The sequence below is a fragment of the Pipistrellus hanaki genome, assembly GCF_964339955.1.
Source record: "Pipistrellus hanaki genome assembly, chromosome: 16".
Classification (NCBI taxonomy): domain Eukaryota; kingdom Metazoa; phylum Chordata; class Mammalia; order Chiroptera; family Vespertilionidae; genus Pipistrellus; species Pipistrellus hanaki.
In genome coordinates, this window is record NC_140518.1 from 10,307,932 (window position 1) to 10,322,213 (window position 14,282).

A 14,282-nucleotide genomic window follows, 5' to 3' on the forward strand; every position below is an offset into this window, starting at 1 on the left:
AATGTGTGTAATTTTTTCCATTTTTTCCTCTAGGACTTGATTGATGAGTGGATAGCCAAAGAGGCCAAGAGATCCAATTCCAATAAAACCATGGATCCCAGCTGTTTAAAATGGACCCCTCCCAAGGGCACTTAAAGTGACCTGTTACTCTTGAGCCAGCGAACCCCAGCAGTAGGAATCCGTACCCTAGGGATCTGTCTGTCATTTCTGTTGCTCTTGTGATTGGCAAGTACAGTATCCTTTGGGAAGGCCATCCCCTCAGGACTGTCCTGGCTCCGACCTTCATGTACACTGCAGACGCTGGTTCTGAGGAACTGTTGTTTCGGCCTCAGTGAGGTTGCCCGGATGGGATCTATATTAGACTTGAGTGCAGGTCCCTCATAGCACTGACCCAAGGTGTTCTGTTTGGTACTGTACCTGTCCAGTCACCGGTTCTGTCCTCATGTTCTCTAGCCCCATGAGGTTGTGTCGTGTCTTCTAAACTTGTCATAGTGCTTCTTGCCGCCTGGTCGCCAGACCTCCAAATATAGTTGCCACTGCCGGGACCTTTCCAGTTATTCCTCACATGTGGTTTTTGGACGGGCAGGGAAGAGGTGACACTTCTGAGTATGTGTGCTGGGAGGGGTCCATTCCTTTTGGATTTCATCTCACTTTAAATATTGTCCTCCGTTTTTATGGGATGACTTGTTTTTATCAGTATCAGGCTGACCAGAGCCAAATGCTTTTGAAGCTTCACCCAGGGATTAGTCTTGAGAACAGCATGTCATCTCTCTGAATGAGATGGAGAGGGGAGAGGTGGTGATTCTGTGCTGAGTTCACCTGTGGGCAGCGGGCCACGTCTTGGTGGAAAGGAAAGAATGCTTTTGGCCTCACCGGAAAGTGCCCAGCGGTAGACGTTTTCTTCCCTCTGGACTCCGTGCCCCTTTTTGTGTTGCAGGTGCCAAAATAATTTCCAGTTCTCCCTTTTGTGCTGTATGTTAACTGGTTCATTAACTGCAAAACCATTTTCACCAGTACCAGTCTGCTATAGCACACCTTCACTTCCACTTAAGTTGCACTGATTTTTGTCTGGAAACTAATGGAGAAGTATCTCCACCCATGACTCAACCAGGCAGAATGGCCACCCCGCCCAGGTTTGCTTCTCTGGTCCACAGTGCCTCACCTCCCTCTAGGCTAACGTGCTTACGCTCATCCAAGAACTCCGTTTCCTTTTAGGGGTTTGCCACCATGCCCCTCTTCTCTGACCTCCTCTCTTCGGTGGTATGTAAGTGAAGGAAGAAATGCTCCCTCTGATTTCTCTCTGGCCCATTATAACCTGCTGTTTGGGGGCAGCTTTTGATGTCTGACATGTCACCCTTCCCAACCTGATCGCCTATAACACTGCTGTCTTCGTGCGGAGCCCTCGCCACCATCCCGACTCTGGTCATTGTGCCTTTCTCTTGTCATCTCTGTACACTACTTACTATTCACTGTGGGTTGGGGGAGCTCATTTTAAGCATGTTCAGTGGCAGCTCCCTGCCAATTTCAGTGTCACTGTTAAAATTTTATCCAAAAGCAACTTCACTGGGGGCTCTCTTAAAGGGTAAAGGCCTTTTAGTGAAGCTGACCCTTCCCTACCTGTGGTAGAATGTGCTGTTCTATATCTACTCAATAAAGCATGTTCTCTGCTTACGTCTGTCTCTCCCAGGAGCTCTTATTCCGGAGATGGTGCAATTCCCCTGCTACTGATAGGAAATGCACTTGGGATCTGTTTTCTCCAGCGGTAAACTTTCGAGGGACGTGGTTTGTGGCTGTGGGTGTCTTTTCTCTGGGACGCAGCCTATCTGCAGAGGGTGTGCTTACTCTGAACCTGTCCAGGTGGTGGGATAAATTCTCTGCCTTCATTTGGTTCCAACTACTAGGTATGTGTAGAAGGACTAGTCAGTATTATTCATTTTTTCATTAAGTTCATTTTCCTCTGTTTTCAAGGGCGAATGAATCAGTAGGGAGTTAGGATAGATGGTCTCCAATTAATGGATGCTTGTGGGAAGGTGGGGATAGGTGTTTCCTTCTCATCTCCAGGCTCACTAGCCAGTAGTGAGCTGTATCACCTCTCACCATTGACTCTCGGGTTGCCAGATTCCTGAAAGTAGCTCTATTTTCCTGTTTTCCTGCAGCGTTTACCCAGTACAGGGGAAGGGAGGTTGGGCACTTACCTCTATGATGGAAAGGAGGAGGGGTGGGGTTTGTATTTGCTGGGGTGGTTTTGCTCACCGTGGCCAGTAGTGGTGAGAACACATCCCTGCGGGCAGCTAAGGGTCCTCCTTTGTGTGTCACTTGGGGGTGGGAGGTGGCAGGAAGAGAATCTTAAATAAAATGATGCTTAATATTTTTCTTAGTATATGCTGTGTGCCCAAATCTCACTGTTCTAGATATTTGCATCAAAGGGAAATTATGCTTTCACATTTTGACACAATTGAAGTCGGTAACATTGACCATGGGATTGGAATCGTGAGAGGTCAAACACTTGAAGCTTTGTACACAGTCTAGGTTCCCAACCTCTACTGATTGCCATCCCCCTTTCTTTTCATATGGATACAGTAACTTCTCACTTAACATCAATAGGTTCTGTGCCTTTAAGTGAAATTATGTTACCAAAACCAGTTGTATCATAGTTAATTGATATAAACAGAGTTAAGTTCCTGCCTCATCTCGTCAACTTACAACAAAATAACATAGAAAGAAATGGTGTCATTCAAGGACCTGCTGTAAAAGGAAGATTTCTCTGGTTAAAATCACATGAACAGTGTTAAACTTTCAGTAAAACGGTCCATCCCCTCTGACTCCTTTTTTATCTGCACGAAAGAATCCCAGCTGCTTAGGCTCCTTCATGAGAAGAGCAAGTCTGGCCTTATTCCTGGATCCAGCTCCTGACTAATCATCCTCTCCTCGTTAGATTTCCTTGCTGTAGCCACAGGCTCCCATGCTTCTAGTGGCTTCCACTGCAGGAAAAATAATGGATTTGGGGAAAACTTTTGGACGAAGGATTTTAGTTGATTCTTTAAGCAGCAGGTGGGGGCCAGAGACTAACCAGGTAGTAAAAGCTGTGCACATTCTGGCTCTGCTGCTGATTTAGGAATAAACTGTTTAGTAAGCATCATCCCTTAAGTGGCTTCCTTCAGTCCTCACACATCACTGCAAGGTGGGTATTCTGTTGGAATGAGCCCTGCTCAGATTCCAAGTTCCATACTTGACAGTGCTATCTGGTCGCCCCTGTCCCTGGCTGCCCATTTCTCACCAGGGAATAATGAGTCATTTAATTTTTAACATTGTGTACCCTTGATAAAGCAAGACGATGCTTTAACTTGTCAGCTTCACTTTATCCCTTTAGTCCTGGGCAGGCCGAGCTGGGGTTAGGAATGTCCTCAAGTGAAGTTCAAGGTCAAGATTGGAACTACATATGAAAAGCCAGTATAGGGAAATGGACCACAGCTTGCTTACAGTATACATTCCTTCTGGAATAGGAAACTAGTGAGAAGTGGCTTTTGGGATCTAAGTGACTTTCAGGGTGGTCCTACACACACCTGCCAAATGACATTAAAGAGACTGGTTTTAAGAGGTGCTAAGACAAGCAGCTCAGCTCAGCAGTGCTCATTGCTTTTGAAAATGTACGTATTGAGTCTTTAAAATTCACCTAATGAAACTGCACACATTTGTGTATAGCTGAAAAATAGAGCCCTCGAAGTCCATTCCTGGACGGGGGTTATGAGAAAGCAGGGATCTGGCTGCCTGCCTTCCTTCCCAAACAAAGACATAGCTAGTTCTTGGTGTGTGCAGGCTCAGATGACCCATTCGGTGAGAGAAAATGACAGCCTAGGAGAGGCCTGGCTCTCGGCCTTTGGACATTAGTTTCCTGCAGCCTTGCAGGTGCACGTATGTAGAAAACTACCGGGATTTTGCTTGTTAATGAAAATAAACTAAATGTGATGTGTGCTAGGAGTTCTGGGATTTTAGAAGCTATTTTAGCTATGTGTTGGGATCATGCAGTGACAGTTGGATCTCCACTGGTTTTACCTCAGCATTTTTTTAAACAAATTGGTGTGGCATCCTCTTTCAGACTGCTTCCTAGCGTTGGGGCGGTATCATTGCCTGCTTCCTTTGTGGCATCTTCAGCAAATACCAATAAACGTCACTAAGGAAGAAAGAGGACTGTCCAGTGATGAAGAGTGTCCCTGGTGCTGAACTGCCAGTTGCGTCTTGTGCAATACTTATACACGCAGGGCACGCCACCACTGCTTTGGGCGTGGGGTTTGTTTATTTGTGCCCAAGAGGAGAAAATAACCTGTGCCATTGCACAACTTTGGCTCCATTGCCCTCAGATCTGTGAGATATAAACACCTTTGTTCTTGACAAATCGTTCATTCCAAGAAATTCGTCTTACCTGGGTATTTGTTTCTGGGAAGAGCCTACTTTATATTTACTCTGTTCTGATGTTATTAGAGACCTACACTCACCTCACAAAAGAGGCACAGTCCATCATCTCCAGAGATGGCCAGTGTGTCCCTTCTCGTGTGTGGGCTGAACTTCTGACTAATTAAATGTGGCAGAATAGCCCTAAGCATCCAGGGGTCCTCTGTGTCTCACCCGCCTATAAACCACTGGGCAGAGACAATGGTCTCCCATCAGGCTGGGGCTCCCTGAGGGTGGCAAGTGTTTCATTCCTCTGCAGCTCTTGAATGCCCAGGGAATGACCGACTGCCTGTGCCCCATCGTCAAGCAGTTACCCTCTACAAGAGAATTGATGAAGGACCTGGGATCCAATTCTCCAACTCGGAAGCCACATGGAATTGGGTCCTTGAGACCATGACTGAGTAGGGAGAGTATGTCTGCATTCAGGCTGGGGCTCTTGGCCTTCCCTGTGCTGCAAACCCGTTTTCCCATTCAAGGGCTGTTAGTATTGCCCTTTGCAATTCTGGGAAAGGCCTCCTGGCCTGCTGATGTGACAAACTGCTGGGCACGGTGCAGAGCCCAGGCCACTTCTGCCCTCTGCCCTGTACTGGAGGAAAAGCCATCACTGTTCATTCCTTTATTGAGCCCCTCCTATGTCTGGGCATAGGAGATAGAGAAGGGGCGGGACAGACTCATCCTTATGCAATGATATAAGAGTGCTGAGGGAGGACAAGGTCAGTCCAGCACGAGACTGTGACAACAGTGCCCGAGTGTGCATGGCCGCTTCTTGAGACCGAGAGGAACGCCACGGTGTTCACTGCGAGCCTGGTGGGACATGGCAGTGCTGAGCACAGGACAGACTCACAGAGAACAGAGTTGGCCTGGCCGGCTGGTCGGTATAGCATCCAGGGCTGGAGAAGGGTTTTCATCTCTGGGAAGCATGTGATGGGGTCTCCCTCTGACCCGTGGTCCTCATCCTCAGCCTGGGAAGAGTTTTGTACATGGATGGTGGTTAAGGGAGTGTTGCCTGGCTCTTCCACCCTTGGAGGCCTTCCCTAGTCATTCCATTCACGGCCCCTCATTTCCCGAATTCATGTTTCCGGCTGTAGATATCTATGGTGACCCAATTACAGACTCATCTGCCACATCTTCCGTTATTCAGTCGTACGTGCCTCAGGAGCATATGTCAACCCTCAGGTGTCCTCTGTGAAGGAAGGGACATGGAAAACCAGCATTAAAATCCCAAAGGCCCTCCTGGGGCGTGGGGAGTGCCTTGGACAGGAAACAGGAGACACAGCTTTAGCTCTGGCTCTGTTAGCGGCTCACTGATGACTTAGCATTCCTGCCCACATTCTGCATGGGGACATTCATTTCCATTTTAGTATCGGGGTGACTCCCATGGCCCTTCAAATGGAATGGCTCACACACTTAGGAAAAAATCTTGGAGGAAAGTAGAAGATTCCCCCATCTTTATCCCCAAGAGCCTGTTCTGTTAGAAAAGTGGGAGACCTGCTACCTGATGGTGGGAGGGTTCCCACTCTAGGGACCCCAGCCATGGGACCCAGGAGGACAGTGTGGTGTGCCAAGGACAGCATCATGCCCAGGCCAGGGAGACCAGCTCCGTCTGGGTAGGGCAGGTGGTCAGGTAAGGAGAGATGGGGCTAGATGTTAAGTGAGTGAGAGCAGCCTCGAAGGATGTGGTGAGTCCTTAGGCCATTGGTCTTGATCCTGAGAGCACTGGGGGTGAGGGGTAGGAAGGGAGAGGGTGGGTAAATGCTGGTTGGTTTTCTTTTGGTTTTGTTTTCCCTTTTCACCAAAGAGTTCTAGGCTGCTCAGATTTGCTCTTTTAAGATCCTTGAGGGTGCAAGGTGGGAAATGGATTGATTCGTTTTTCCAATTCTAGGCTTTAGGTAAAAATTCTCCAAGGTAATTTTGAACCTTTGGCAGAACCAAATTCATCCCGGCTTCCTTGTCCCTGCACCTACTCCCTAGGCGTGCACAGACCACCAGGCCTGAGGAAACAACCAGGAAGCAGAGCATGTGGCCAAACCACGCTGGCCCCACCCTTGGCAATGCCAGCCTGGCATGTGTGCCGTTGGCCAGAGATCCTCCCTGGCTTGTTAGAGGCCAGGACGACTCCACCCTCTCCAGGGAGCATGCTGAGGGAAAGGTCTGGCCAGCACTCACCCGTTTTTCTCTTTGGCTGGGTAGGAGGAATTCCTGGAAAAAAGGGGAGAAGGAATGAGGGCTGCACGGCTCCCCTGGGGGCTGGGTGAGGTGGGAAGGGCTCAGGGCTCTGTGGGGCTCGGTGCCTGAGCTGGGTCCTCAGTGGAACTGCAGGCACTCCCCATTGTCCTCGTGTGGCTGAGTGTCTTGGCTGCTCCTGGGGGAGGCAGTGTGGAGGAGTGGGAAGTCACTGGCACCGGGCTCCGCTGGGGCATCCTTGCAAACACACTGACCTCATCTGAACCCCTGGTGAAGGGACTATGGTGAGGCTTAATCACATGTGAGCATAGTCGGCGCTCAATAGATGTTCCTCTTATACTCCTACCCTCCGCTTCCCATGGGTTGTTGGATTTGGAAGAGAACTCTGAAGTGGCCTGGTCTAAAACTCATCTTGTCAAGGAGGAAACCAAGGCCAAAAGTGTTTGGTAACAGTTGGTTTTCTCATTTTTATATTTTTTATTATAAAAGCAGTCTTTGAATACTTCCCCACTATAAAAAGAACATGCAATGTAGAGGCTTGTACAGTAAAAATTAAAGACCCTCTCTACTCTCCCTCATCTCCACTTCCTGTCCTAGATACAATCACTGTTGACAATTTGATAATCCTCCTCCTAGAACTTTCTCTATGCATGTGTATGTATGTTTGTGAGTATGTCATTTTTTAAAAAACAAGTAGGTTCCTGTCATACATGTTGTTATATAACTTGCTTTTTCCACTTAACCAGTATCTTGGAGAACTTCCTGTAACTTTCCACAGATCTGCCGCATCCTTTTCAATGGCCACAAAGGCTATATATGGATGTGCCTAATATATTTTGACCAGGAAGCTAGGGTTCTGGCTCAGGAAATCTGGCTCCAGAGGATCCAAAGCATTTGCCTCTACCCTTAGGGTGACTATATTCCCCTCCTGAAGGCTTTTTATGTATTTCTAAATTCTTGCTATCATAGACACGTCAATGAATGCTCGGGTACAACCTCAGGACTATATATTTCTACTTGATAGATTCCCTGATTCCAACTTTGAGGACAATTGTGAATATTTCCTCTAAATAGACAGGTTGTAAAAGTGCTGGGTCTTTCATACCCTCACCAACACCACTTAAAAAAAAAAATTACATATATAATGTTAACCATAAGAAAAAAAACTGCTCTCTGTCCAGACTGTTATATCCTTGTCCCTTCCCCCCCCCCCCCCCCACATGATTCCCACTTTGAGGGCTCTCTCAGGGAACGCGGGTTCATTTTAATAATTCTATTGGTGTTCCGCTGGCGTGCCTCAGTGGTTGAGCATCAACCTATGAACCAGGAGGCCACGGTTCAATTCCCAGTCATGGCACATGCCAGGGGATCCCCAGCGTGGGGTGTACAAGAGGCAGCTGATCAATGGTTCTCTCTCATCATTGATGTTTCTATCTCTCTTTCCCTCTCCCTTCCTCTCTGAAATCAATAAAAATATACTAGTATTTTTTAAAAAAATTTAATTCTATTGGAAACAAATAGAACTAGAAAGCTTGGGTTGTGGCTTGGGTCACATCTAGTTGCTGATCGTAGCTCCAAATCCATCCACAGTATCGAAGGTAATGACACCAAATGTGCAAAACATTGACCTCTACCCTTAGGGTGACTATATCCCCATATGCCAGACATATCCCAAGTTTACCTGGTGGAGTTAACACTCTTCCCGCTTCCTGGTTTGGATAATTTATGTGGACACTCTACCCCACCCCACCGCATGAGCGACCCCTACTGGCTTGGAAGCTAGGCGCGGGCTTGGTAAAACAACCCTCTCAGAATCACTCCTCCATGGGCTGCTCACCTTTGTCACTCACCTCGGGCCTACTTCCCCATCAGCGGAAAGAACTGGCTGGCTTGGTCCCTCTTCACCTCCTGCAGCTGGAGCTGAATGCTGGGGACAGCACCTTCCTGAAAAAGCAGAGTTTGTTAGAGCAAGAGGAGGGCTGGCGGGGAGAGAGGGAGGGCCGCCTAAGCAATAACCGTTTCAGTGACATTTGCTCTGTGCTGGCACTGGGCTCTTGTGCATATATTACACAATATTATGCAGAAATAATAATTTATAGTCAACATTTCACCCACTGTGTTCCTGGCTCTGTTCTAAGCACTTTAACATTAATTCTACTTGATCCTCACCAAAACCCCATGATGTAAGTACTATTATGGTCACCATTTTATTTATTTAAAAAAAATATTTTTATTGATTTCAGAGAGGAAGGGAGATGGAGAGAGAGAGAGAGAGAGAGAGAGAGAGAGAGAGAGAGAGAGAGAGAAGCATCAATGATGAGAGCGAATCCTTGATCAGCTGCCTCCTGCGTGCCCCATCCTGGGGATGGAGCTCGCAACCCAGACATGTGTCCTGACCGGGAATTGAACCGTGACCTCCTGGTTCATCGACCCACGCTCAACCACTGAGCCATGCCAGCCAGGCATGTCACCATGTTACAGGTGAAAGCACAGAGAGATTAAATCATTTGTCCAAGGTCACCAGCTAGGAAGTGAGAGCGGCTCCAGGCCTTGAGGCCTCAGAGGCTCAAACACAGCAGTCATAACTTCATTTCCTCTTCACAGCCACCATAGGAAGCAGGCACTATGAGCTATTCCCATTTTGTAGGTGGGAAACTGAGCGTTAGGGAGGTTAAGTGATTTGTCCACGATCACACAGGAAGTGGTAGAGCCAGGGTTTAAACTCAGGCGGTCTGGCTCCGGAGCCTGGATTCTGCTCCACCTTGGGACATGTCTCAACATAGACAAGGAGGGATCAGGGGAGGGACCCTGGGCGGGCACCCCGTAGGCAAGGCGAGACTGCTTCCCCTGCCAACCCCAGTCTGGTCTCCTTTCTCCCTCGGGCAATGCCCCCGTCCCAGACTCACCCTGCCCTAGAGCCTGGGCCTCCCACGAGGAACGTGGCCTATGGCCTGGGGTAGAGCCACTACTTTGGGCAGAGAAGACATTTTCTTTCTTGAGCTAATGCGGTGAAAGTTCTGGACCAAGGGCCATGGATTGAAATCATCCCTCCATTTGCCTTGGCTAAAATTCTCTCCTTCTGTGGCCCCTGCGAAGAGGGGAAGAGGCTCATTGGTGGGAGAGTGACAGTGGGTGACATTCATTAGACCTTCTTCACGTCTCTGCACCCCCAGTGCCTGGCACAGGGCCTGGCAGAGGCTCAGCCCGTGTGGGTTAAAGAACCCTGAAAGGGTCTTTCTCTGACAGCGGGAAGAGGATGGAGTCACCTTTTCCAGGAAGGCTGGAGACGGGGCGAGAGAGCAAAGTGATGAAGCACCTGCCAGGAGGATGGGAGCTGGGGGAGTAGGAGGATTGGGGGCTCCCTCTTCCATCCCCAATTCACCCCCACCCCCTGCCCTGAGCTCCAGGCATCAGTAGGGACCTGTGCAGAAAACCCCCATTCCCCTCATAGTTCTCTTCGTCCTAACTTCTAGGACCAGAAGTGGATTATTTTCTAAGACTTGGACCCCTTCCCATCTGTCTCCTCCCCGGGACGTCAGTGGCTGGGGCAGCTTCTCTGACTGGAATTGTCTGGCCTGGCCTGGCCAGGAACCGGGAAAGTCTCTTTGGAGATTTGGAGCCATTTCTGGAAAGCTCATGAAAACCACTGCGCCCCGGTAAAAGGCGGCATCAAATACAAGCTGGGGAGAACGGCTATTTATAAATTACATAACACTCACCTTTCACCCACTGGGTTTGGGGAGGGGGGTTCTTAGGAGACATCCTTCTCTTTCACTCGGGAAGGACTCCTAGCCCCCACCCCCCACCCCCCAAGCCCTCTCCTTAGCCACGTAACCCAGTCACCCTTGAAAGCGCCGAGGGCAACTGCAGGCAGGGAACCTGGGAGCTAGGGAGGGGATCGGATGGCCCCTGACAGTGCCTCCACGCCTCCGTCACCTCCCTCATCTTAACGGTTCCCGCAGTCTCAGCCCTGTGTCCCGGGAAGCAGAGGGAGGGGTGTTATTGAGAAGAAAGGAGAAAAAGCAGTGGGCCATCTGCTCAGTGAGGTGCGTGCAGGGGGAAAGCCCAGCAGCACCAGGTGAAGTTGATGATGCTCCATGCGGTTGCCTGGGGAGCCCCCGCCACAGCTCGGCTGCCCTATGCCTGGCTTAGGTCCCCTGGTGTTTGGCACAGACGCCTTAAAGCTTGAAAAATACCGTGAGGGTCAGGGTGTTTGCCCCCATCTTTCTGGTGAGGAAACGGATCTCCAGAGAGCAGCAGGGACCTCCCCGAGGTCACACGAAGTCCATGGAGAAGCTGAGACCTGAACCTAGGCCTCCCCATCCTTTTGTCTTCTCAACTGCACACACTTTCACGCTCAGACACACCAGGAAGGAAACCCGCCACGAAGGACTGTTCATTCGATGGCTGTTCCCGTGGCCCCGTGTCCTCACCGTCCTGGGACTAGGAGCCAGGCTTGGCCTGTTCATCCTTCTGGAAGCCTTCCCTGAGCACCAGTCCTGGGGGCCCCTCTCCCCCACCTGACCGGAAGCTCCCCAAGGTCAGGATCTTTGACTCCCCTACCGCATGGGGTGGGACACAGGTGCTGGGTCCCAAACCTCTTGATTTCTCCCCAGCATCTGTCAGGGAAGGAGAGTCCTACCTGTGAGACAAAACAGGGATCCTGCCCAAGTTGCTTCCTTTGAAATTCTGAAAAATGTCTTGATACCCAGATACACAGTCAGACCTTGGGCAAGGGGTGCAGTTGTGCTTCTGAAGGTGCATAACCTTGGACAAACGACTTGACCTTTCTGTGCCCAAGTTTCCTTATCTAGAAAGTGGTACTTTCCCCATCAAGTGGATATGAGAATTCATGTTCATGAGGCATCTAGGACATATATGTTAAATAGGTGTTAAATAGGTCCTCTCTCTACCCCCCACCTCTACTCCCCCTCTCCCATAGGCAGGTGTCCCTTTAGAGCTCAGTCAGGCGAGGGGCCCTGGCCTTGAACCCACCTACAGGGGGAAATCAGACCGCCTGCCTTTCTGGACAGCCTGCTCTCCTGCAGCCATGGAGGGGATCTCCACCCCTCAACCACGGACCACCGCCTGCTTTTCCCCAAAGTTACCTCCAGGGTCACGGTTACCAAAGTCCCTGCTTCGGTGCCACCGAATGCCAGTTCCTTGTCACCTGCCACAGTGCAGGCAAGCAACCCCGTCAGGAGAAGCAGAGGAAGGCAGAGCAGCATGGTGAGTGCGGCTCTGGGCTGGGACCCTCTCAGCCTGAAGAGCCGCCTCCAGCAGGCCCGTCCTCTCTTTCTGGCTCCTTTGTAGGTGCGGGAGGCTCAGCTACCCCGCTTCTGCCTTCCTTCCGCTTATCGGACCTCCCAGGGACATTTCCTGAGACTCCCCGCCCTCCCTCCCAGCTGGAGAGGCCGGGGATATCAGAGGAGGGACCAGACCTCTCGCGCCACCGCCCCCAGCAGGATCCCAGGGCTTAGCGCTCTGATGCAACAGCCGCCTGGCCGTTGGCTGCCTGCCCTGTGGCGGCAGGTGCACAATGGGGCAGTGTGTGCGACCAGCGCTTCCAGCTTCCTGACCGGAGGCCCAGGGGCCTGGTCCTCTTGGAAATGGGAGGGGAACTGGCTGGCTCCTCCCTCCCAGGTGCCCTGCCCTGCCCTGAGAGAGGCCTCTCCCTGGAACTTAGCCAGGGATCCACCACTCCTCTCTCCTTCCCGTCACTGAGCCCCGCTTCCTTAATGTTCCCCCTCTGCCCACAGACCCCCTAGAAACACAGGACTTGCCCCAAGGGGAATAAGGGGGCTCCTCACACGTGGGAACTGGGATTTGCCAAGGAAATGGCTTCCTGTTCGAGTCATCGGCTCTGAGCTACCTTCCCACTGTTGCCAAAGTGATCTTTCTAAAGCCCTACCCCCACCTGATTCTTCCTGCTTACAAATGCCCAATGTCTCCCCGTTGCCCTCGGCATGAAGTTCAAGTTCCCTAATATGGTACTCAAGGCCCTCCTTCACTTAGTTCTGCCCCGCCTCCCATCCATCTATCCATCCATCCATCCACCCATCCATCCATCCATCCATCCACCCACCCATCCACCCATCCACCCATCCACCCACCCACCCATCCACCCATCCACCCATCCACCCACCCACCCATCCACCCATCCACCCATCCACCCACCCACCCACCCACCCATCCATCCATCCACCCATCCATCCATCCACTCACTCACCCACCCACCCATCCACCCATCCACCCATCCAACCCATCCATCCATCCATCCATCCGGGTAGAACACATGTGTCAAACACAAGGCCCGCGGGCCAAATCCAGCCCGCCAGGCCTTGCAATGTGGCCCGCACTGCGCTGTCATCACTGCACTCCGCTGTCAGTTTATGACATTGTCAGTTTATGACTGTTCAGTAAACCATTCGGCCCGCGATTTAGGCTGGATTTTAGATTTTGGCCCCTTCTCTGATTGAGTTCGACACCCCTAGTGTAGAACAAGAGACCTGCGGTCAGAGAGACCTGAATCCCAGTCCCAGCTCCACCGCTAAGTAGCTGTATGACCTTAGGCACATTACTTACCCCCTCCAAACCTTAGAGTCCTCCTCTGTAAAACGAGGTTAATAATAGCACTTATTTCCCAAGTTGTTGGAGGACGACATGAGCTAATGCATGTGAGGCACTTAGCACAGTGTGTGGTGGTAAATATTTAATACCTGTTAACTATCATTACTGTTGTAATCACTGACACGGGGCGAGGCATTCGGCCGCAGAAGAGGAATACACCGCCTTCTCTGTCCTAAGCATCTCACAGGCCAGCAGAGGCACCCGCTGGCTGGCAGCTAAGCTGTGTTCAGTTAGTGCCGGCATTGAGCTGGGACCCCGGGAAGTGGGGGAGGGGGTGTCCCCTTCCGGTTTGCCCCATAGCCATTCCCGGCCCCAGGACAGGCTGAGTTCTCACCCCATGCTTTGGCCTTGGCTGTTGCCTCTGCTTGGACCTCCCTTTCCACCTGGTGGACTCCCACCCAGCCTTAAAGGGCCAGCTTAATGGCTACCTCCTCCGTGGAGTTTTTCTGCCTCTGTTCCTAACTCCTGCAAGAACTAGCTGGCTCCTTGTCTGGGCTTTCCCAAGTATCTCCGATTTGTATATACTTCACAGCTCTCCTTCACTCCCAGGCTGTGTCCTGAGCAGAGGCAGGTGCCGAGAGCAAGAATGGAGGCGGATCCAGCCCCTGCTCTGCTCATGGAGCTGCAGGCCCCGAAAGCAGGTGCTTTGCTGTTTCTCCCAGAGGGCCCGCGGGTCTGCCAGATGGGGAGGTGATCACGCCAGGAGCTCCCTGAGAGTGGGCTGTCATACATGGGTGCCTGGCACACAGTAGGTCCTTCAGAAACATGCAGCCTTTCTGAGCTCAGGCCAGTGGAGGCAGCGATGAATCAGGAGGTTTGAGGGAGGACAGCCACACACACACCACCTTCCTCCCTTCCAGGAACTTCTGTGGTGGATCCCAAACCTGATGGCTTCATTCGCTAAAATGCAGACTCCCCGGTCCGGCCCTCTGCTGACACAGCCCGCCCTGGTCTGTGGGTCTGTGTGTCTCCACATTCCAGGTGGCAGTCACTCAGGCTCCCAGAGAACTCCCCAGAGG

At 51.1% G+C, this 14,282-nt stretch overlaps 2 protein-coding genes across 2 annotated transcripts in view; one reads left to right on the forward strand and one right to left on the reverse strand.

Annotated features, from left to right (window-relative positions):
* The window catches only part of KAT7 (lysine acetyltransferase 7), a 28,333-nt gene extending 25,953 nt beyond the window's left edge, over nucleotides 1-2,380 (forward strand). Inside the window, 1 exon segment of the mRNA XM_084863482.1 lies at nucleotides 34-2,380. Within this exon segment, the coding sequence (XP_084719608.1) occupies nucleotides 34-135 (102 nt within the window). The 3' untranslated portion in view covers nucleotides 136-2,380.
* Nucleotides 2,381-3,803: 1,423 nt separating this feature from the next.
* On the reverse strand, nucleotides 3,804-11,930 carry TAC4 (tachykinin precursor 4). Its single transcript, XM_084863675.1, has 4 exons — nucleotides 11,742-11,930; nucleotides 8,484-8,577; nucleotides 6,616-6,648; nucleotides 3,804-5,632 (listed from the first exon to the last, which is right to left on the reverse strand). The coding sequence occupies exons 1-2, from the start codon at nucleotides 11,859-11,861 to the stop codon at nucleotides 8,491-8,493; spliced, it is 207 nt and encodes a 68-aa protein (XP_084719801.1). The 5' UTR covers nucleotides 11,862-11,930; the 3' UTR covers nucleotides 3,804-5,632; nucleotides 6,616-6,648; nucleotides 8,484-8,490.
* Nucleotides 11,931-14,282: the final 2,352 nt, after the last annotated feature.